Source organism: Antedon bifida, chromosome 8, assembly GCF_963402885.1.
Source record: "Antedon bifida chromosome 8, ecAntBifi1.1, whole genome shotgun sequence".
Classification (NCBI taxonomy): Eukaryota; Metazoa; Echinodermata; class Crinoidea; order Comatulida; family Antedonidae; genus Antedon; species Antedon bifida.
In genome coordinates this window covers 16726677-16750525 of record NC_136233.1, presented here as the reverse complement: position 1 = coordinate 16750525, position 23849 = coordinate 16726677, and the positions used below count along the sequence as shown (strand labels likewise).

Sequence of the window (23849 nt, the reverse complement as noted above, 5' to 3'; positions counted from 1 at the left end):
GTAAACGCAATTCATTGTACACAATATGCTAATAAAGCACAGAAAAGGTCTGATAAGTGTGCTGGTTGCAAAACAAATTGATATACTGCCCTCTATCCTCATTATGTATTTTTTACGCTCGAGATTCATCGTGTCGGGCACTTCGCTAAAAAATACACATAATTTACTTGAAAAAGATGATAAATATTTGTCAGTCATCCTTTCGTAGGTCAATTCCAATTATGTCTACCGCCTTGCTGCGTGTTGGCTGTATAAAACAAGTAAGTACTGTACTATTATATGTTGTATTGGGCTAGGCCCCTAGCTCCGTTGCTCACAGACTGTTCATCATACAGTCAGCGTGTGGAAAAGAGCCCGACACCGGAGGAGATTGGCAGGACATACACATTGCCTGTGCCTAGGGCCTAGGTCATATGGATAATACCGTCAGTGTAATTGAATGGGTTCTGTTTGGTTTGTGAGGCTTTCTTTCCTTTAAAATGTAAACGTCAGGTTTTGTTTCATTTATACACTAGCTAATGAGTATGTATGTACAATAATACAATTTATTTAATAATATATAGGCCTAGACCTACTACTAGGCTAAATAATGCCAATTGGCAGCCAGCCAGGGATGTCATAATTAATATAATAAAACCCTAGCCTAGGCCTACACTGCCTACCTCTCTTTATCTAATTGATACAGTCAGTTATTACTAAAAGAACGTAGTAAACTGTCATATGTTTGTTTTTTACAGAATATATCTTCGGTAAGAAAGTTTAATACAATTCACCGGAAAATCGTTCAATCATCAGTAGTGATACAAAATGGTCAACAGATCATCCGCCCAATCAGCACAAGTTACCGTTGCTCATGCATACCAATGTCCGAACGTGAACTTAAGCAAGGAGCCCAAATCTATGATGGCCAAATTACAAAACGAGTTAGATTTGTCAAGTTTTTCTCTGTATCAACAAGCCTTTGCAGCTTAGCAATTTTTCCAACGCTGTTACTAAATGACGACACTGGTGGATTTGGAATTCTCGGTTTAGTCGCAGGATCAGTGGCCTCTGTTATGTTCTTCACGCCTCTTTTCTTGCACTACTTCACAAAAGGATATGTAACTAGAATGTATTTGAACTACGATACAGATATTTACACGGCGTACACAATCAATTTTATTTTGCAGGACGTTAAGCATGTATTTCACCAGAAGGACATTCTCGTACCTAGTGTGGCAAATATTTTCACAACGTTTAAAGCGAACGGTAGATCGTTTATGGTGGACGTTGAAAGTTTTAGTAATCCAAATGACTATGCTCATTTAATGGGGTATGATAAAATTCCCATTACTATTCAAGACATCTCAGATGAAATCAATGATAAAGAAAAATAAGTTACGGTATCATGAAATTAAAATGAAGAAGTAAAGATGAGTTATAATTTAATGTTTATTTTTGTGTAATTGAATGAAAGTGATATAATAAATGGAATTGAATACACTAACATGCAAACATACATAGCTAATAATAACATAGCTAAATGTTTCAGAACTAATACATGTGGTGTACCGCAAACTTTATATCAACATTTGATTTCGCCATGCAAACCTTCAAACAATATATAGCTAAATGTGTAACAAAAAAAAGAAAAAAAAAATTAAAATAACCCATAAAAGTAAGCTCTCAATGAAAATGAAATATAAAGAGTAATTATGTACTGATCTGTGCATTCAAATAGTGACAGTACATACACATTCCCTAAATAACTTCTTTGAATGTAAAAAAATATATATATAATATATTATAAACACAGTAGGCAAAGAATATTAATTCTAAACCGTCCGGTGATATACTGAAATTTAATTAATTAATTTCAAACGATAAAGATGAGGAAATCTGTGAGAATGAGAAAAAGTCGCCCCAACCGAGACTCGAACTCGGACCGTCTGCTTGATATGCAGTTGTCCTAACCATTAGACCACTGGGGCTTTCATGGTATTGTTCAAACTCGATTGGATAGCGACTCTTTAACATTCTCGGCGTGGTACATATATTAACTTTTTCGTCGTCTGCGAGAGGTATATTCAGAGCGTCATTCTGACGATGGAGCATTCTCTACGGAGCGCCATTTATGCCTTTATTTACTTCAGAAATAGAAATAGTACTACGGTAACTGGTCCGGTGGATCAAATGATATAAAATAAAAATAAGTCACTGCATTTTAATATGTTTTCGTATGTTAATACACTGTGCTCAAGTGGACATAATTTGGCACCAGAGGACGATCAAAGCATATTGATCGAAACGTCGAGAACTAATAATACGTGGTGTACCGCACTTTATATCAACATTTGATTTCGCCATGCAATACTTCAAACAATATAATATCCTTTGGGTTCCCTTTAGCAGAGTCAATGTTTAAAATGTTGATGTTGTTAATCTTTACATTAGAAGATTGTTCAAATCATGTAAATAAAACAGTTTCCGGGCGGGAACATAGCAGCTCTTCTCTTTTAGTTTGCAAAAGTAATCTCGAAAAGAACTCCATGTGGAAAAGAAGCCCACCCAAGAGTACTAAAAATGAAGAAGCACATGGGTTTTTTTTCGAGGTTTTATGGCAGTCTATTTAATGGAAAATAATGCCATGTAACTTTGTTTCGGATTTTAAAAAAGGTCCACTTGTTTAGGCCTGACATTTACAACCCTCAAAATATCTCTTTTTCAAAATCAAAGAAAAACAATATTTATTTTCAATTAAAAAAAAAAAATATCCGTAGAGGTTCGAACCCAATCTACTAGAGCTGAGAGTACTCAAACCTGAGGATTACCCGTTAGGTCACGGTAGTATTACATGACTGAACAGCTGATAATAGTCTATTTATACGTGTATTACGTAATTCATCATTACGTCATAAATATCCTATTAACCTTGTTGAAACCAAAATGACCAGTTAGCTCAGTCGCCTGAGCGTCGTGTTGACAACACGTATGTCGTGGGTTCGAATCCCACGCTGGTCGGTGGAATAGAGTTAAAGGTATGCGACCACTGTGTTTGGGGTTCACAGAATTATACGTCCCCCTTTCCACCACACATCATGAGGCGACAACATCAATACATCTGGTGATGTGCTGGAAACGACCCCAAAAGGCTGTGGCAAGGCCTTAGTGCTGAGGCAGGGAGAGCACATTTAACATCTTTTTTTTTTATTAAATTTTTTTTTCAACCTGTATTCGATTTCGTAAATTTTATGTTTGCCGCCCTCAATTTTAAAAGAAATTGAATTAATTATTTTCATCGCAGGTGTAGCAGCGAAATGTCCGATTCATGCAAGATATTGTATTGTAATATGTTATGAAACACGTTTATGGTAGTTGGTGTGTATGGCCGCACCGTCCCAGAATAAACATGTTTAAACAGATAGTTTGTCTCCGATGGTTTTTGTATGGGGTTAATGGGGAGTGAAATAAGATAAAATATAGAACATTTGCAAAAAAGATGCCGATTTGTAGACCAATTTCGAAGCTTATGACTAATTTCGCCGCCGGGCTAGGCCTTAGGCATATACGAAGTTCGGAGTTTTAAAGTAGAAAACCCAATCTAAAATTTTCAAGTCGCATCTGGATAGTTGAAATTTTAACATTATCATAATTATCATAGGTGATTATGTATAGAAATAAGTATAAGTATAAGTGCAATTCTGGGCTCTATTTTCATTATTAGCTCTGCCCCAACAGTGGGCTAGTACTGGAGACTTAATATTTAATTTCATATTTCAATGAATAGGTGCACTTTCCGGGGACAAGCTCTATTGTCCTGGTGTGAGTCTTATTATAGTTTGTTTCATATAATTTCAAATCATGTTAAGTGCCATTTTTTTCGGGCGGGAGCCTATGCAGCTCTATTTTTCAAAATTGTCTTTGCTCAGCCCTAAGCATGGTGGGGTACTGAAGATTCTTATACATGTTGTTTGAAAAAAATAATAGATGTCATTTCCGGGGACCTTGTAGCTCTATTTTAAACAGTTTGGTATGCCGTGCGTTGTTATGCAAATGAGTTTGTGCAGGTGTATTATGGGGAAGATGGTATGTTAGTCATTCGCGGTCAACACGCCACACTGTTAAATTTTGATGTTGTTAATCTTTACATTAGAAGATTGTTCAAATCATGTAAATAAAACATTTTCCGGGCGGGAACCTATAGCAGCTCTTCTCTTTTAGTTTGCATGTGGAAAAGAAGCCCACCCAAGAGTACTAAAAATGAAGAAGCACATGGGCTTCTTTTCGAGGTTTTATGGCAGTCTATTTAATGGAAAATAATGCCATGCAACTTTGTTTCTGATTTTTAAAAAAGGTCCACTTGTTTAGGCCTGATATTTACAACCCTTAAAATATCTCTCTTTCAAAATCAAAGAAAAACAATATTTATTTAAAAAAAAAAAAAAAAAAAAATATCCGTAGAGGTTCGAACCCAATCTACTAGAGCTGAGAGCACTCAAACCTGAGCATTACCCGTTAGGCCACCGTAGTATTACATGACTGAACAGCTGATAATAGTCTATTTATACGTGTATGACGTAATTCATCATTACGTCATAAATATCCTATGAACCTTGTTGAAACCAAAATGATCAGTTAGCTCAGTCGCCTGAGCGTCGTGTTGACAACACGTATGTCGTGGGTTCGATTCCCACGCTGGTCGGTGGAATAGAGTTAAAGGTATGCGACCACTGTGTTTGGGGTTCACAGAATTATACGTCCCCCTTTCCACCACACATCATGAGGCGACAACATCAATGCATCTGGTGATGTGCTGGAAACGACCCCAAAAGGCTGTGGCAGGGCCTTAGTGCTGAGGCAGGGAGAGCACATTTAACATCTTTTTTTTTATTAAATTTTTTTTTCAACCTGTATTCGATCTCGTAAATTTTATGTTTGCCGCCCTCAATTTTAAAAGAAATTGAATTAATTATTTTCATCGCAGGTGTAGGCTACGAAACGGTTTGGTATGCCGTGCGTTGTTATGCAATGGTTGTGCAGGTGTAGTGGTAAAGATGCTATTGTTAGTCATTCGCGGTCAACACGCCACACTGTTAAATTTTGATTTTGTTAATCAATGTTGCTACATTGGTAGCGAAATGTCCGATTCATGCAAGATATTGTATTGTAATAATGTTATGAAACACGTTTATGGTAGTTGGTGTGTATGGCGGCACCGTCCCAGAATAAACATGTTTAAACAGATAGTTTGTCTCCGATGGTTTTTGTATGGGGTTAATGGGGAGTGAAATAAGATAAAATATAGAACATTTGCAAAAAAGATGCCGATTTGTAGACCAATTTCGAAGCTTATGACTAATTTCGCCGCCGGGCTAGGCCTTAGGCATATACGAAGTTCTGAGTTTTAAAGTAGAAAACCCAATCTAAAATTTTCAAGTCGCATCTGGATAGTTGAAATTTTAACGTTATCATAATTATCATAGGTGATTATGTATAGAAATAAGTATAAGTATAAGTGCAATTCTGGGCTCTATTTTCATTATTAGCTCTGCCCCAACAGTGGGCTAGTACTGGAGACTTAATATTTAATTTCATATTTCAATGAATAGGTGCACTTTCCGGGGACAAGCTCTATTGTCCTGGTGTGAGTCTTATTATAGTTTGTTTCATATAATTTCAAATCATGTTAAGTGCCATTTTTTTCGGGCGGGAGCCTATGCAGCTCTATTTTTCAAAATTGTCTTTGCTCAGCCCTAAGCATGGTGGGGTACTGAAGATTCTTATACATGTTGTTTGAAAAAAATAATAGATGTCATTTCCGGGGACCTTGTAGCTCTATTTTAAACAGTTTGGTATGCCGTGCGTTGTTATGCAAATGAGTTTGTGCAGGTGTATTATGGGGAAGATGGTATGTTAGTCATTCGCGGTCAACACGCCACACTGTTAAATTTTGATGTTGTTAATCTTTACATTAGAAGATTGTTCAAATCATGTAAATAAAACATTTTCCGGGCGGGAACCTATAGCAGCTCTTCTCTTTTAGTTTGCATGTGGAAAAGAAGCCCACCCAAGAGTACTAAAAATGAAGAAGCACATGGGCTTCTTTTCGAGGTTTTATGGCAGTCTATTTAATGGAAAATAATGCCATGCAACTTTGTTTCTGATTTTTAAAAAAGGTCCACTTGTTTAGGCCTGATATTTACAACCCTTAAAATATCTCTCTTTCAAAATCAAAGAAAAACAATATTTATTTAAAAAAAAAAAAAAAAAAAAATATCCGTAGAGGTTCGAACCCAATCTACTAGAGCTGAGAGCACTCAAACCTGAGCATTACCCGTTAGGCCACCGTAGTATTACATGACTGAACAGCTGATAATAGTCTATTTATACGTGTATGACGTAATTCATCATTACGTCATAAATATCCTATGAACCTTGTTGAAACCAAAATGATCAGTTAGCTCAGTCGCCTGAGCGTCGTGTTGACAACACGTATGTCGTGGGTTCGATTCCCACGCTGGTCGGTGGAATAGAGTTAAAGGTATGCGACCACTGTGTTTGGGGTTCACAGAATTATACGTCCCCCTTTCCACCACACATCATGAGGCGACAACATCAATGCATCTGGTGATGTGCTGAAAACGACCCCAAAAGGCTGTGGCAGGGCCTTAGTGCTGAGGCAGGGAGAGCACATTTAACATCTTTTTTTTTATTAAATTTTTTTTTCAACCTGTATTCGATCTCGTAAATTTTATGTTTGCCGCCCTCAATTTTAAAAGAAATTGAATTAATTATTTTCATCGCAGGTGTAGGCTACGAAACGGTTTGGTATGCCGTGCGTTGTTATGCAATGGTTGTGCAGGTGTAGTGGTAAAGATGCTATTGTTAGTCATTCGCGGTCAACACGCCACACTGTTAAATTTTGATTTTGTTAATCAATGTTGCTACATTGGTAGCGAAATGTCCGATTCATGCAAGATATTGTATTGTAATAATGTTATGAAACACGTTTATGGTAGTTGGTGTGTATGGCGGCACCGTCCCAGAATAAACATGTTTAAACAGATAGTTTGTCTCCGATGGTTTTTGTATGGGGTTAATGGGGAGTGAAATAAGATAAAATATAGAACATTTGCAAAAAAGATGCCGATTTGTAGACCAATTTCGAAGCTTATGACTAATTTCGCCGCCGGGCTAGGCCTTAGGCATATACGAAGTTCGGAGTTTTAAAGTAGAAAACCCAATCTAAAATTTTCAAGTCGCATCTGGATAGTTGAAATTTTAACGTTATCATAATTATCATAGGTGATTATGTATAGAAATAAGTATAAGTATAAGTGCAATTCTGGGCTCTATTTTCATTATTAGCTCTGCCCCAACAGTGGGCTAGTACTGGAGACTTAATATTTAATTTCATATTTCAATGAATAGGTGCACTTTCCGGGGACAAGCTCTATTGTCCTGGTGTGAGTCTTATTATAGTTTGTTTCATATAATTTCAAATCATGTTAAGTGCCATTTTTTTCGGGCGGGAGCCTATGCAGCTCTATTTTTCAAAATTGTCTTTGCTCAGCCCTAAGCATGGTGGGGTACTGAAGATTCTTATACATGTTGTTTGAAAAAAATAATAGATGTCATTTCCGGGGACCTTGTAGCTCTACTCTATTTTAAACAGTTTGGTATGCCGTGCGTTGTTATGCAAATGAGTTTGTGCAGGTGTATTATGGGGAAGATGGTATGTTAGTCATTCGCGGTCAACACGCCACACTGTTAAATGTTGATGTTGTTAATCTTTACATTAGAAGATTGTTCAAATCATGTAAATAAAACATTTTCCGGGCGGGAACCTATAGCAGCTCTTCTCTTTTAGTTTGCATGTGGAAAAGAAGCCCACCCAAGAGTACTAAAAATGAAGAAGCACATGGGCTTCTTTTCGAAGTTTTATGGCAGTCTATTTAATGGAAAATAATGCCATGCAACTTTGTTTCTGATTTTTAAAAAAGGTCCACTTGTTTAGGCCTGATATTTACAACCCTTAAAATATCTCTCTTTCAAAATCAAAGAAAAACAATATTTATTTAAAAAAAAAAAAAAAAAAAAATATCCGTAGAGGTTCGAACCCAATCTACTAGAGCTGAGAGCACTCAAACCTGAGCATTACCCGTTAGGCCACCGTAGTATTACATGACTGAACAGCTGATAATAGTCTATTTATACGTGTATTACGTAATTCATCATTACGTCATAAATATCCTATGAACCTTGTTGAAACCAAAATGATCAGTTAGCTCAGTCGCCTGAGCGTCGTGTTGACAACACGTATGTCGTGGGTTCGATTCCCATGCTGGTCGGTGGAATAGAGTTAAAGGTATGCGACCACTGTGTTTGGGGTTCACAGAATTATACGTCCCCCTTTCCACCACACATCATGAGGCGACAACATCAATGCATCTGGTGATGTGCTGGAAACGACCCCAAAAGGCTGTGGCAGGGCCTTAGTGCTGAGGCAGGGAGAGCACATTTAACATCTTTTTTTTTATTAAATTTTTTTTTCAACCTGTATTCGATCTCGTAAATTTTATGTTTGCCGCCCTCAATTTTAAAAGAAATTGAATTAATTATTTTCATCGCAGGTGTAGGCTACGAAACGGTTTGGTATGCCGTGCGTTGTTATGCAATGGTTGTGCAGGTGTAGTGGTAAAGATGGTATTGTTAGTCATTCGCGGTCAACACGCCACACTGTTAAACATTTTGATTTTGTTAATCAATGTTGCTACATTGGTAGCGAAAATGTCCGATTCATGCAAGATATTGTATTGTAATATGTTACGAATAAACGTTTATGGTAGTTGTGTATGTATGTCCCAGAATAAACATGTTTTAAACAGATAGTTTGTCTCCAATGGTTTTTGTATGGTGTTAATGGAGAGTGAAATAAGATAAAATATAGAACATTTGCAAAGATGCCGATTTCTAGACCAATTTCGAAGCTTAGACTAATTTCTTTTAACATTATCATAATTATCTTAGGTGATTATGTATAGTGTAATAAGTATAAGTGCAATTCTTGGCTCTATTTTCATTATTAGCTCTGCCCCAACGGTGGGCTAGTACTGGAGACTTACTATTTAATTTCATATCATGAATGAATATGTGCACTTTCCGGGGACACTAAATAAGTATTTATCTTAGAAAAACTCAAGTTATTGAAATCACTGATATGACTTGAAACTTTTTCTTTTGCATTAAGGATGGAGTAACCGATATTTAACATATATAGCAAGTTTGAAATATTTTTGAAGTATTTCCAAAAGTATTTTTCTCGATGTTTTAAATACGAAAAGATATTAACATTCAGTGACTTATTTGTAGTTTATATCACTGTGCTCTCCTGGTGCCAAATTGTGTCCACTTGAGCACAGTGTATTAACATACGAAACGATATTGAAACTTAAGTGACTTTAAATTGTGTCCACTTGAGCACAGTGTATTAACAGAAAAGATATTGAAACTAAAGCGACTTCAAATTAGGTCCACTTGAGCACAGTGTAGGCCTATACGATGACTTTATTTCTATTTGTTATCACTGTGCTCCACTGGCGTCAACTTGGGTCCACTTGAGCACAGTGTATTAACATACGAAACGATATTAAAAGTAGTGACTTATTTCTATTTTATATCACTGTGCTACCCTGGTGCTAAATTGGATCCACTTGAGCAGTTACCGTAGTACTATTTGTATTATTGAAGTTAATAAAGGCATAAATGGCGCTCCGTAGAGAAGTAGAGAATGCTCCAGTCGTCAGAATGACGCTCTGCGACGACTACTTGTTGACTGTGTTAGGCCTAACTGTGTGCTGTATTTGTGTCTACTGGGCCTACTACTAGTACTACTAACTAGGCCTACTAGGTATTTCTTTAATTTTACAATAATTAATCAGCTTTTTTTCAATGATTATTGAATTGATGAATTAAATAACAAGTAAATATATATACAGATGTTGTTAATTTTGACTAGGCCCTAGGCCTAGGCCTATGTTGCCTTTCTGTTTCTTGACTAGCCTAGCTAGGGCCTATAAAATACCGGTCGGTAGGTAGGCTAGACCACCGGTAGGCTGATTCTGAGAGAGAGAGGCGCGGCATAGAGGGCCGACGATTGAGGGTACCAAATTCCCTCCTTAGGCCTAGCTACTGTAGGCAAGGATATAGGCGGATCATCCTACCCCTGGCCTAATAAAAAAATCAGGCTAGGCCTATGCTAGTTTCTGTACTTCTATCACTTTTTAAAATTGTAATTAATACATACATTCATTCAAAAGCTGTATTAATATACTTACAGATTTTGAATTGCAGTCTTATTACAGAGATAACAGTAGGCCTAGACCATGCTTTTATTAATTAAGCATCTAATAAAATAATGTTCTACATAGCTTTCTTTTGAAATATTTGTAGGCCTTAAAATCATGAACAACGACAAAGCAAAGCATCACAAAAGCTATAGCTTGAATGACAATGAAGAAGAAACCACAAAACTCATTCATGGGCGGCGGTTTTCCTTGCAAATTCCTTTTGCGGAACTTTGTGTACTAGAATTTAGCTCCGGCATTAAAAAGGAAACAAAAGAATGGGTATTGAACAAGCTTGCTCTACCACCGAGCCAAAATGGTGCTGGGGTGAACGTTCGAGTAACACAGACCGAAAAGAAGAAAGACATTATAGTCTACGTAGGCGTCACAAAAGAACGAATGCTTGAAGGAGCTGAGAAAGCGTGCTTAAAGAAAAGATGTAAAGATGGCACTCTTGCGGACTTCACAATCAAACACAAGGATCAATTCGACCAAGGAGGTAAGAATTGTGTCAGGTTGTGTCGCTCAAGCATAAGACTAACCCATTGACTACTAAATGTTGTCATGATAAGGGACTGAACTGCTTTGATTATGTGTGAAAAAAAGTTATGCCTTATCTGCTATATTGGGAGATGCCACAAACTTTGTGCGCAGAATCTCCTTCAATGCCTTCTCAATAACACTTATTAAAGCATACAAAACAAATTGCTAAAATTGAATGTATAAAACTTTTTTTATATAAATACTATTCTCTTTAGAAACAAGTGGTTATTTAAATATGATAATAAAATATTTTATGTTAAAATATTAATATTTATTATAATATAAGTTTGTTGTCTCATTGGCAGAAGCTGAATTTTTAAGTACAGCAGAACAGCAGAGAATAATAAGTTACATCATCTGCAACCTGGTGTCACATGATGATGAGGTCATACCAGGAACGAAAGAGAAAGTGTACAGGTCTGAGAAAACCAGTGAGTTCAAGAACACCCTAAAGCTCTGTCTACACTAGCAAAAAAGTGTGATGTGCCCAAATATGGCAGTGATATGATCAAATATAGTAGTGATATGCCCAAATATGATAGTGATACGACATCATCATGTCCATATATGGGCACAATCACATTTTGTTGTCACATAACGTTTGATAGTGTAGACAGAGTTAAAGGTTGCTTTCTTCAACTGAATTGTTGTACATATCTAGTTGACTTCTGGAAGTTATTTTATGTAACAGGTTCCAACTTGGGAATCAAAATGATAATAAAATATTTGGATATTTTATGAAAACATGGTACTATTTTTTTTTATAATGCATCAACCATATAGTGTGCTATTAACAATCTTTGGCATCAGAATTTTATAGCCATTTTCCAGACAGAAAATTCTCTTTTTCACCTCATCTCAATGTTTCGACCTTTCACAAAAGGTGGAGTATGACTAAAAATGTCTGAGGAAAAACTCTTATTAAAATTATCGGGATAGTTAGGGTCTGATGTGATTGTGATTTTTATAGTGTACATTTGGGTAAACCACTAATTCAGATGAATTAGTCCAAGGTTACTCAGTGGAGAGCTTAAAGAAATTCAAAGAGATTTCTTACAGGAAGTGACCTGCTGACCTTTTAGATTCTTTATTTGATATCAAACTTTTAGAATGACGTTATTGTTGTTTTTGTTGCATTTTTCAGTCATCAAGTGTATGAGTTTAGGAATCGTAAGCCGACTGTACCCATTACATCAGCTGGGTGAACTAGATGAGCTCAGTCAAGCATGGTATCAAAGTTTAAAGAATATCGTCAAACAACCACATGGTAAATTGCGCCCTTTATATTACATTTTTTTAAAGCAAAGATCATACAAAAGTCTGTGACGCATGTAACACTTTATGTACAATAGCGCCCTTGTGGTTGAACAAGTTCCTTGAGTAGTTGGCCTAAACATACATACAATACAAATAGGCCTACTAATATTTACTGTATCGTAGTTTGGGCATAATTATTAGTTATTCACTTTAACCAAAAATGATTATTAATATTGAATGATAGATTGGTTTTTATTTCAGTTATCAGCAAAGTTAACTTTAGCCTATAGGTAACCATCATAAGTTTGTATATTACAAACACGATGAAGTAACTATGTATGTTTGTAAATCATATTCAGTATTAATATTTAAATTTTTGTGTCGTCAGTTAATCTGTCCTTTGTTATTTTCAATTTGTTTAAATTGTTATCATAGACATGATTCGTCGCTACTTTGGAGAGACAGTTGCAATATACTTCAAGTTCCTTGGCTTCTACACGAGAATGCTCGTATTTCCTGCCGTTTTCGGCATCATTTACTACTTCTTCGGAGGTCAACGACGGGCCAGCCACAGTTACGGACTCTTTGCCGTATTCAACCTCGTCTGGACCACATGTTTTCTAGAGATATGGAAACGTAAAAGTGCAGAAACCGCATTTCGTTGGGGCACGTATGGGATGGTTAAGTTTGAGGAAGCCCGTCCGTCATACACCGGTGAGGTCTGGATCAACCCGGTGACGAAACGTGAGGAACCGCATTATCCAAAATGGAAGAGATCATTAAAAAAATACGCTGTTTCTTGTCCTATTATAATTCTATGTCTTGTTGGTGCATTTTGGATGATGTTGATGTCGTTTCATTTTGAGAAGGTGGTGTTAAAACATTACGATATAACCACTACTGAAGGCAAGGTTATGATTCAAGTTCCAAGTATTGTCTACTCAATCTTGATCGTCATCTGCAACAAACTTTATCGCAAGTTGGCACGGTACTTGAACGACTGGGGTAAGTTATGATGAAAAATTCAAAACTTTTCTTTTGAATCAGTTTGGAGAAAATCTGAAAGAGAAAGAACAAATTTGTCACATTGTCAACCAAATTCTGCTTCTGTAAAGCTCTGTCCACACTAAGTAAAACACTTTATGCAAGAAATAAATATGATGTGCCCATATATCAATCAATCAATCTTTATTTCCATCATAACAAACATAAAATACAAATTAAGATGGAGGACATACAACTAAGGCAGAGCCTGAAAAAACCATTGTACTACCTTTACAATTACATACACATAATAATATTGATATGGACATGATGATGTCATATCACTACCATATTTGAGCATATCACTACCATATTTGGGCATATCAAACTAGTTTGATAGTGTAGACAGAGCTTAAGAATTAGGTGGCTATTAATATTAGTAACTTTGTTTTTTCTTTGTAGAGAACCATCGTTTAGAATCATCCTATGCAAACAATCTTATCTTGAAACTTGTTGTGGTATGCTGTGATTTTGTTTTTGCTTTTATTTTACATGTGTTCAGTAATCAAACAATTCATTCACCAGTAGCTTTCACTCATTTATATTCCAATCCTTTATATTTCAATCCTTTATATCAATCATTTATATTTCAATCCTTTATATTTCAATCCAATATAAGTTATTAATTTAAATATATCATTTAATATATGTTTTAATCCAGTCTTTTATTCAGTTTAACTCTATGATCCAATCATTCAAACAGTTATTAATGCTATCATTCAATCATTATTTCACTTTCAATCTTTCAGTCTTTTAATCAATCTTTCACTTTCAATTTTTCAGTCTTTCAATCAATCTTTCATTTTCAATCTTTCAGTCATTCAATCAATCTTTCACTTTCAATCTTTCAGTCTTTCAATTAATCTTTCAATCTTTCAGTCTTTCAATCAATCTTTCACTTTCAATCAATCTACCATTCACTCTATTTGTCAATCCATCCATTAATCTAACATTGCTTGTGTTTCAAACTGACTAACCTTAACTAACACATTATTAGATGTTATTGCATTCACTCCTTCCTCTAATGTAAATAATTTACTTTCATTTCATAATTTGTTTTCATTTCAGTTTGAATTCTGCAACTGTTTCATGTCATTGTTCTATGTTGCATTTTACATCAGGGATATGAAGTTACTTAGACAGGTATGTCAGTTGTTGATGTTATTGCACATAAATATTTATATATTAAATTTTATTTCATACGCATCCAATAGGCGAGCACAAACTCACCACAGAATGAATAAACTATTTTATAATTTATCGTGCTTATATAGTCTCATTTGAGGCTTAGGGAGTGGAGTTGAAAGAGTCGTGAGTTACAACCCTGGCGCTAGGTCAGGATTGAAATGAATAAATAATTATAAGTGTATAAATGAATATGACATGAAAGGAGACAAACCAATATAATTTGTTCTTCTTTTTGTAGTATGTAGCAAGTTTGTTGATTGTCTCTCAAGTGATCGATCAAATGATCGAAACAGTTATCCCGTACTTGGTGCTTCGATTCATTAGGAAGGGTGCTCTACCGAATTCCCACGACAAGTCTGAAGAACATCCAGCTCTAAGAGAGAGTAAAATGGACGAATATGAGGTTGGTAGAATAGTAATTACTTGTGCCATGTTATACCCAGCAGTGCATAGGCCATCAACTACACACCTCACACGGTTTTGGGCAAGTTCCTCTGTCCAAGTGCTAACCAGTATTCTTCACCTTCTTGCCAAGTTTTCTCCTTTGTGTTTTTAGCTTCCTTGTTGCTTTCACTATCTTTTTAAAAAATTGTTTTATTTCATTCGCATCCAACATCAAGTAATTACCAATTTACAGGCTGGATAAACTATTTTATGTTTGATCGTGCTAATAAAGACTCATTTGAGGCTTAGAGAGTGGAGTTGAAAGAGTCATGAGTTACAACCCTGGCACTAGGTCAGGATTAAACCCTGGACCTTGGGATTGGAAGGCAAGCATGTTAACCACCAAGCTACAGCTCCCCTAGTCATACTGCCACAAATTCCGGGTTTGACTTTCTGTAATCCAATTCAATGGATGAGCAGGGTATTGGCCTACTCATCATGGGTTACTTTCGGGGGTTTTCCTTCCCTAGCCATTTCCTTGTAAGTTGTTAGCCTAGCCAGAGAGATATGCCCAAATATGGTAGTGATGACATAATCATGTTCATTATGGGCACATCACTTTTTTTTCTTAAGTTTGTATAGACAGAGTGTAGACAGAGCTGTACACCATTGGTAACATTATTCCACTTGAGACCACTTGGCAGAGAGATTAGAGCTTAGATTTGTAATTAAATTTTTTTTTACAGGGTACATTTGATGATTATTTAGAATTATTTCTACAATTTGGTTACATTTCATTATTCTCCGCTGTCTATCCTCTTGCTGCCTGCTTTGCCTTAGCAAACAACTTGATTGAGATTCGATCAGATGCGTTCAAGTTTTGCAGAGTTTTACAACGTCCGTTCTCCAGGCCAGCGGGAGACATTGGCACTTGGTTGGTAAGTTTAAGTTAAATCTGTATTATGTACAACATTGCCCTTTTAAACCCACCGTTCCTTTTTTTCAATACAGTAATGAGTAAAACATATACAGTAGAACTTCTCATTAGACGAATTGCAATTATATAATGATTGTTATCTTTTCAGATAGTATAGTAGGCCTTCTTTGATGTTAATTAACCAATTAATTAGTATTTCCTGTCATCCATTGGTGTTTGTTGTTTTTGTATAATTCAATCACTTGATCTTGAAAATGGTTCCATGATGGTTCTGAAACGTCGATCTTCTTGTTTTTTGTCATTAAATTTTATTGTAAAATTTCAGATAGTGTTTGAGATAATGAGTGTGTTGGCTGTAGTTACTAACTGTGCCTTGATTGGCATGTCACCAGAGATCCAAGATCTGTTGCCGCAAATATCGCTCATTAAGCAAGTGCTTATATTTGTAGCTGTTGAGGTAAGTGCAAGGTTGTCATAAACTTCTGTCTACAAAAAAATGTGTGATATGACAAAATATAGTAGTGATATACCCAAATATGGTAGTGATATACCCAAATATGGTAGTGATATACCCAAATATGGTAGTGATATGACATGTTCATATATGGGCACATCACATTTTGTTGTCACATAAAGTTTGATAGTGTAGACAGAACTTTAAAATAGTCCTTATTTTGTTTATACAGTAGAACTGCCATTAGGGCCAAACAAATGGGTTATCATTAAAACATATACTGTACCCCACATTTCACATTACCTAGCAAAACTCAGGAGTTTACACATACCAGGGTACTTGTCATATAAAACACCCAATTTGGCAGGAACGAATTTGATAGTGTAGACAGAACTTTAGGAGTTTTGCTCAGCAATGTAAAAGGCTGGGCCAATATGGTTGCTCCTTGTTTCTACTACTACTAGACCTACTACCATACGATCATACCTACTACTAGACCTACTACCATACGATCATACCTACTACTAGACCTACTACCATACGATCATACCTACTACTAGACCTACTACCATACGATCATACCTACTACTAGACCTACTACCATACGATCATACCTACTACTAGACCTACTACCATACGATCATACCTACTACTAGACCTACTACCATACGATCATACCTACTACTAGACCTACTACCATACGATCATACCTACTGCTAGACCTACTACCATACGATCATACCTACTACTAGACCTACTACCATGCGATCATACCTACTGCTAGACCTACTACCATACGATCATACCTACTACTAGACCTACTACCATACGATCATACCTACTACTAGACCTACTACCATACGATCATACCTACTACTAGACCTACTACCATACGATCATACCTACTACTAGACCTACTACCATACGATCATGAAGGCATTTACAGGGCTTCATTTAAAATCCTTAACCACTTGATACATTCTTTGTTCATGTGCTAAACATGTGAAAGACTGTAATTACAGCTTTAAAACATTGTTTCTCTACAGCATCTATTTCTTGGAGCCAAGGCAGCAATTGCAATACTAATACCAGATCTACCAGAATGGCTTGAGATAGAGTTAGCCAAAGAGGAGTTTCAATCAAAACAGGCACTTTTACAAAAGGTAACATATAACTTCAAAAATGCTTTACAAATTCTGATGCATACAGAAATTAGTTTAAAAAAAAAGCAAAGTAAAATTTTATTTTGGGTGAAAGCGATAGTGTAATAGACTAGCGTGTGAGATGCATAGGTTCAAAAATTGTCCGTGTCATTTTGCTTGTATCATTAAGTAAGATGCTTTGATGGGACATAAAGCCGTTGCTCCTGGTGTGCATAAATTGCTTATGTGTGAAGAGAGAAGGGAATTGACTCGTAGTGTGCTGATCATGGCTTGGTTCATTGCCAAAATAAAATAAAACCAAGCATAAATTAAAATCATCAAATTATAAAAAATGGCAATATGAGCCAAACATTTCCCTTGTCAAGTTTTACCCCCTTTTAATCTTTTGCGATGAGATTTAAAAACTACTAACCCTCCTTGTTAGAAGGATCAATTAAAGTCGCATTGTCCTTTCTACAAACATCTCTCTTCACGTTGAGACTGTTTACACACAACCTCTGAATGCTGCTGTATGGTGTTTGTCCTTTGACCTTGTTTAAGTCAAGTTTAATGTGAATTCCATTATTACTGCTTCTATTGATGATCACAGTGTAAATTTGTAGAATAGTATGTAAACAGTGTATACGGCTTCTGTTGAAATGGGCAGATTTTGTATTTACTGTGTGAACACAGGCTTATTTTTGTGCACTAGGTTGCATTCGCACACAAGAATTATGTAATAAGGTTCAAGGTTTATGTTGTAAATATTAATAAATATACAGGTTCGGTTTATTTACTGTGTGAACACATACTTATGTTGTCCTTGCATTATGTTGAATTCACACACAAGAATTATGTAATAAGGTCAACTTAATTACGTTGTAAATATCAATCAGTATACAAATTTAGTATTTACTGTATGAACACATACTTATGATGTCCTTGCACTGTGTTGAATTTACACACAAGAATTATATACACATTGCTACATTTTATTTATTTTTTACAGAAAGCAGAAGCTATGAAAAAAACGGATTGAAAAGTTAAGGAAACAAGTAAGATTGGATTTTATTTTCAATGTGTTGCCGTATTCTGATACTTGTGATTGCATTGTTCTTCTGCACCAAGCATAGAGGCTGTTTATGTATGTTTATAACAGTAAAACTTCCTGCTGTTTCATAAGCTGTTTCTAATCCGTGAAACCTCTGGACCAATCATAAACGTTGTTTCTTAGCTGTTTTTGATCAGTGAAACTTTTAGACCAATCATAGAAGTTGTTTCATAAGCTTTTCTCAATCAGTGAAACTTCTGTACCAATCATATTGACTGGTTTATAAACTTATCCTGTGAAACTTTTGGACCAATCATAGAAGTTGTTTCATAAGCTTTTCTCAAACAGTGAAACTTCTGTACCAATCGTATTGACTGTTTTATAAGCTTATCCTGTGAAACTTATTTGGACCAATCGTAGAATTTGTTTCCTAAGCTTTTCTCAATCAGTGAAACTTCTGTACCAATCGTATTGACTGTTTTATAAGCTTATCCTGTGAAACTTATTTGGACCAATCATAGAATTTGTTTCCTAAGTTATTTTCAATCGGCGAAAATGTCTGGACTGTTCTCTAAACATTTTTAGTTGATAAAACTTCTGGCCAATCATAGTTGCCAATACATCCAGCTATCCAATGGCAGAGGCTGTTTCAAAGCCGGATATCCAGTAGCAAGAAGCTAAACCAATCGAGAAGCTTGTTATATGCTACATCAATCCTTGTGACACATTAGACCAGTGGAATACCTTGTTTTATATCTTCCGATATCTTGTATTCAATTGAACAATTGAAACAGGCTATAGTACAAATTTATCATAGTTTTTGAATAATCTATGAACAATTCTGGACCAATCATAGCGACTGTTATACAATGCGTTTGTCAGAAAATGTTCAAATTTGACCAATCACAGAGATTGTTAAATACTACAGTCCACCTACTATTCCATTATAAAATGTGTAATTTTGTCTCATTTTTGTGAAACAAAGTCACAAAATAACAACTTATTCATCTGTTGAACATTATAGAAAAAGGGCATTGCAATTGTTCTGTATTGCAATTATACAACCAAACTATTATAACAACCAGAAATCCTCATATTAAACAGAGTATATTCTAGTACAAGTAAATATATATATTTTTATAAATGCTGATTCTTTTCTATATACAACTCTATTTTTATACTTTCTTATATAATATTATACCAATCTCACCTTTTAGGCTTATGTTAAACTTAATAATTTTTTATAAACAATATTTCCATATGTATTACATACATTCTATTATAATATTTGTTTATTATTATTGTTAATTCAGAGATTTTTATTAGATATATTTTTTAATAGTTTTACTACTGTAGACGTAGGCCTACAGTTGGTTCCGTTTTCAGAATTAATATATTTTATATAATTCAATTACATTATTTTAAAAGTACTTTAATATTACAGTAGTTGTTTCTTCAATATATTATTTTTGGGATTTCTAATAATTTAATTTAATAAATAAGTTTTAATTTAATTAAGTTTTTTTTCCTAATACAGGTCTACCCTTGAGTTAACTCCTCAAATTAGATAACTCACCCCACCCAAATTAGAAAACATGCTCTCCAGTTAGATACTGCACATCAATTAGTTTGAGACAACACTCTCCAAGAACACATAACGCACTCAAATTAGATAACTCGCCCCACCCAAATTAGAAAACATGCTCTCCAGTTAGATACTGCACATCAATTAGTTTGAGACAACACTCTCCAAGAACACATAACGCACTCAAATTAGAGACCACACACTCTAATAATTAGATATTGTTCTCTTTGGCGAGAGAATACTTATTCTAGTGAGAGATGACAATATATACTTAGATACTACTCTCACTCTCCACTAAGTGCTCTCCAATTTAGATGCTATGCTCAGCTCTCCAATTAGAGGCCATACTCTCCAATTAAGAAGCCATACTCTCCGATTAAGAGGCTATACTCTCCAATTTAGAGGCCATGCTTTCCAATTAGGGCCCATAGACTTCACACTTACTCTCCAGTTAAATGGTTAATAAAACCATCACTAAATAAAACAATAATATAACTGTTTTAGTGTTTATTGTTTTTTTTTATACGGGTTTAAAGGTGTAGAATTCATATATATATAAATCCAAAGGCAAATTACTGAAAAAAATGACAATGCTGTTATAAAGGCTGATGAATATTCAATAACTTTTGTATTCAAAATATTAATTAATAATTGCTCTATAGTTTATTTAGTTACGCAATAAAAATATTGTCAAGTTTCTTAAATTTCAAATATTGTTGTTGTCTTGTGTGAAATTATTATGCTACCGTGGGGCATGGCTTGGCCTACGTGGAGGAAATGGCATTTTCTTTGTTTCTCTATCGATGTTTGATGTACTGATGATGCAAATCGCGTTTACTTATCATATTTTATGTTTATTGTAACGCATTATTAGCTGGCGTTTTGTCGCAATTGCGTGTCGCGAAAGTTAAAATACAACACCGGTGTAAAAGTGACAGGTATAGAATTCAAAGCCTGTGTAAACCCAAACGTTGTAAGTAAACATTAAAACTTGTAGTAAACATTGATTTTAATCCCTAGGCCAATGATTTCTACCCTGTCTATTGACGGCGAAGAAAGGCCTGCACTGCAGATGGCCCATGAGTGACACTCCTTATATTGTATTCCACGTGTTATTGACTGATGTTTTGGTATCGTTAGGTGTCGTCGGGTTCCAAAGAAAACACAACCTCCCCTGAGGAAAATAATAGTAACGTAAATTAATTTTTAACTCAATATTTTTGTTTATTCAGAGAGAGTTTGTGGTTTATTATTGGTGCTAGATTTGGCTTAATATAATGTAGTTGTATGACTCACTGTGTTTGCATACGGCATACCATAAGAGAACTCCACGTGCATACAGGGCAGCAGGGTCTTGATTCCTGGATACCAACATTTTTTAATTTTCCTTGTGAATATTTTCTGTAGAGTTTTGAAAGATTTGTTTCAAAGAAAAACACATGAGAGGAAATAATTTCGGCACAAAGACCCGCTAACACAGTTTTCCATTTGATTGTCACACATTTTAGAAAACAAGAAACACCTTCCATTATAACCACGGAGAAAACTATAACAAACACTCAACCAATCAGAAACGTTCAATCATTTTTCTCAAGACGTGACGTCATTTTCGGAAACTGTCAGTCATATATGACATACGTCATTCAAACAGGGGTCGCACGAGGATATTTAAGTCGTGTATAACACGTTTAACTCACAAAAACTAAGCCTTTAATTGGCATATGTCGAAATATTTGCTTAGCGCGGATGATACCATAAGGACCCCCCCGGAACATGTATTAAAGATATATAGCAAACCGGAACTCTTGAATTAATTTAGCCTTAAGTATCCGTAATTATACCTTAAGGATCCGTAATTATAGCTTTAGAAATGTAAGCCTTAGTATCCGTGGTATCCTTTAACGGTAGTAAATCAGGTAATTGCGGGACCAAGAGATCATTCGATATTGGAAATTGTTGAAATTTTACTTTGATATGTATATACTAAATACGAAGGGTTGCTGGCTAATTTGAGTTAGACAGCAATGCACTTTCTCCTGCACAATATTATTATATGTTGCATTGTATCTTATTGTATTAATATTATAGTCGAATAAATAAACAAAATAAAATTATTGAAGTATATGATAAACATTTTCTAATATATCTTTAAAAGGACTTGGCAACTTTGGAAAAAAAATCACCTTTAGCTCGTAACTTGGTAATAGGCATATAGGATGTGTCCTTGACGATATTTCGTGTTATTTTCCATTTCCTTGGCTTCAAAATGTTCGCAATTATTATTTATGTATTATATATTATTGATGTAATTGTGGCAATTGACTTAAAGACAACATTTTGTGTTATAGTATTCTTGCAATAAAAATGGTCCATATTGAATATAAAATGCCCCAAATAAGTGGATTTTTTCAGAGACCGTTTTTATTTATTTTATTTATTCAATTTTCGGCCATATACAATACAAAGAAGACAAACCAAATATAAGGCTAGGAAAGACCAAACAGGTGCTGAACACCTATGCTAGTTGGTCAACCCAGAACATACAGAGCACAGAAAGAAAGAGATAAATAAAAAAATAATATTACGTTCTACAATTAAAGCATCTACAAGAAAGCGACCAACTACACACATTTTCAATATCAAAATTATTTAAAAATAAATATTGAGATAATTTAATAATTGGGGTTTAAAAGAACTAACAGAAATATCTAAGTTGCGAATCACCGGGTAAGTTGTTTCAAATCCTGGTAACACGTGGGATTTTTCTCCGTCGTCGTCGTCGTCGTCGTCGATGTATGGGAGGTTACTGTATCATACTTTTTCTTATGTTGTTCACACTCAAGAATTGATACAAAGAGTGTGAAAGGGAACCCAACGAGTGTGTCTATTGCCTTGTTTTTATCGGAATGTCTAACATTGTTGAGGAATATCGTACTGGGAATTATCATTTATCGTTTTGAAATGTGAAAATAGTTTTAAAACATTACGGTACACATCATCGTATATTTTTAAAATACTATAAAAACGTTTGTATTACCATTTTCCATTTTAAAGTTCAGTTTCTTTATTCTTATGTTATTTCAAATTTATTGTATTGTCCTTTTTTTTTTTTTTTTTTAGATTGTTTTTCGTAGTCGTAAGTTTTATAGTTAGTGTTCTTAACAACAACAACAAAACCTTTTGAGTTCAGGGTTTGCGTCAACTTAAGTAAGTTTGATAATTATGTTAAGCTAAACTGGTGTTCTTTACGTTATGTTCGCGTCAACTCTAAGAAGCGGTAACGCGTTTCTCTGGTGTTCATGCGACATGATTTCGTTGTATATTATTATATATACATTCTTACGTCATCGTTTTTTACTATAAAATAGGAAAATACCCTATTCTCAGTTGTAAGTCCGATGAATAGGTCAAGTTAGTGTTAAAGTGTCAGACGGTATGATAATCACGCAATGAAAATAATATAATCTGTTTCTTTGCTAACTACCGAAGGACACCACCTACGAATATCTATTCAAAATTTGTAACTTGCAACAATAAAAACAACTTGTTTATCATATTTTCCGTCCAATTATTATATATTTCAACAATACCTTGTCACGAATGTCTTTATTGGCGTGTTGATGTTTTGTTTTGGATGGTTGCGTTTCTACTAGAAAGTAAAGTGTAAACATAGTATTGGTCTGTTCTTTCCCACGCCGCCTCTGTGTTTAATGCCCCATTCTGAGTCTGGATCGATACTCATAAACAAAATAGTGCAAATATATAACACCATATCCTACTATTGAAGAAAACAATTATTAGGTATAAAAGTCTCTAATTTACGTACACCACCTATCTTTCAATTGAAAACGAAACTGAGAAAGTTCGTAATTCAGAGCAGCATATTCACAGTAGAACTCCTCATTTGGGACACCCTACCTTCCAGTCAAAGAAGATATG

At 35.1% G+C, this 23849-nt stretch overlaps 3 protein-coding genes across 3 annotated transcripts in view; all 3 read left to right on the top strand.

Moving 5' to 3' along the window:
- Positions 1-23849, top strand: part of LOC144850681 (repressor of RNA polymerase III transcription MAF1 homolog) — a 75386-nt gene that overhangs the window by 5241 nt on the left and 46296 nt on the right. The window lies entirely within an intron of this gene.
- On the top strand, positions 104-1416 carry LOC144850230 (transmembrane protein 70, mitochondrial-like). The gene is made up of 2 exons (XM_078707466.1): positions 104-260; positions 738-1416. The coding sequence occupies exons 1-2, from the start codon at positions 177-179 to the stop codon at positions 1374-1376; spliced, it is 723 nt and encodes a 240-aa protein (XP_078563592.1). The 5' UTR covers positions 104-176; the 3' UTR covers positions 1377-1416.
- LOC144850661 (anoctamin-10-like) lies at positions 9785-20621 on the top strand. Its single transcript, XM_078708018.1, has 12 exons — positions 9785-9889; positions 10432-10824; positions 11174-11299; positions 12013-12135; positions 12561-13130; positions 13572-13627; positions 14238-14312; positions 14596-14760; positions 15488-15679; positions 16004-16135; positions 17179-17295; positions 18284-20621. Exons 2-12 carry the CDS (start codon positions 10443-10445, stop codon positions 18311-18313), a joined length of 1968 nt encoding a protein of 655 aa, XP_078564144.1. The 5' UTR covers positions 9785-9889; positions 10432-10442; the 3' UTR covers positions 18314-20621.

Coding starts and splice junctions, on each gene's coding strand:
- LOC144850230 (XM_078707466.1), top strand. CDS start 177: ATGATAAATATTTGTCAGTCATCCTTTCGTAGGTCAATTCCAATTATG. Junction 261..737: donor GTGTTGGCTGTATAAAACAA/GTAAGTACTGTA, acceptor TGTTTTTTACAG/AATATATCTTCGGTAAGAAA.
- LOC144850661 (XM_078708018.1), top strand. CDS start 10,443: ATGAACAACGACAAAGCAAAGCATCACAAAAGCTATAGCTTGAATGAC. Junction 10,825..11,173: donor GGATCAATTCGACCAAGGAG/GTAAGAATTGTG, acceptor TCTCATTGGCAG/AAGCTGAATTTTTAAGTACA. Junction 17,296..18,283: donor AACAGGCACTTTTACAAAAG/GTAACATATAAC, acceptor TATTTTTTACAG/AAAGCAGAAGCTATGAAAAA.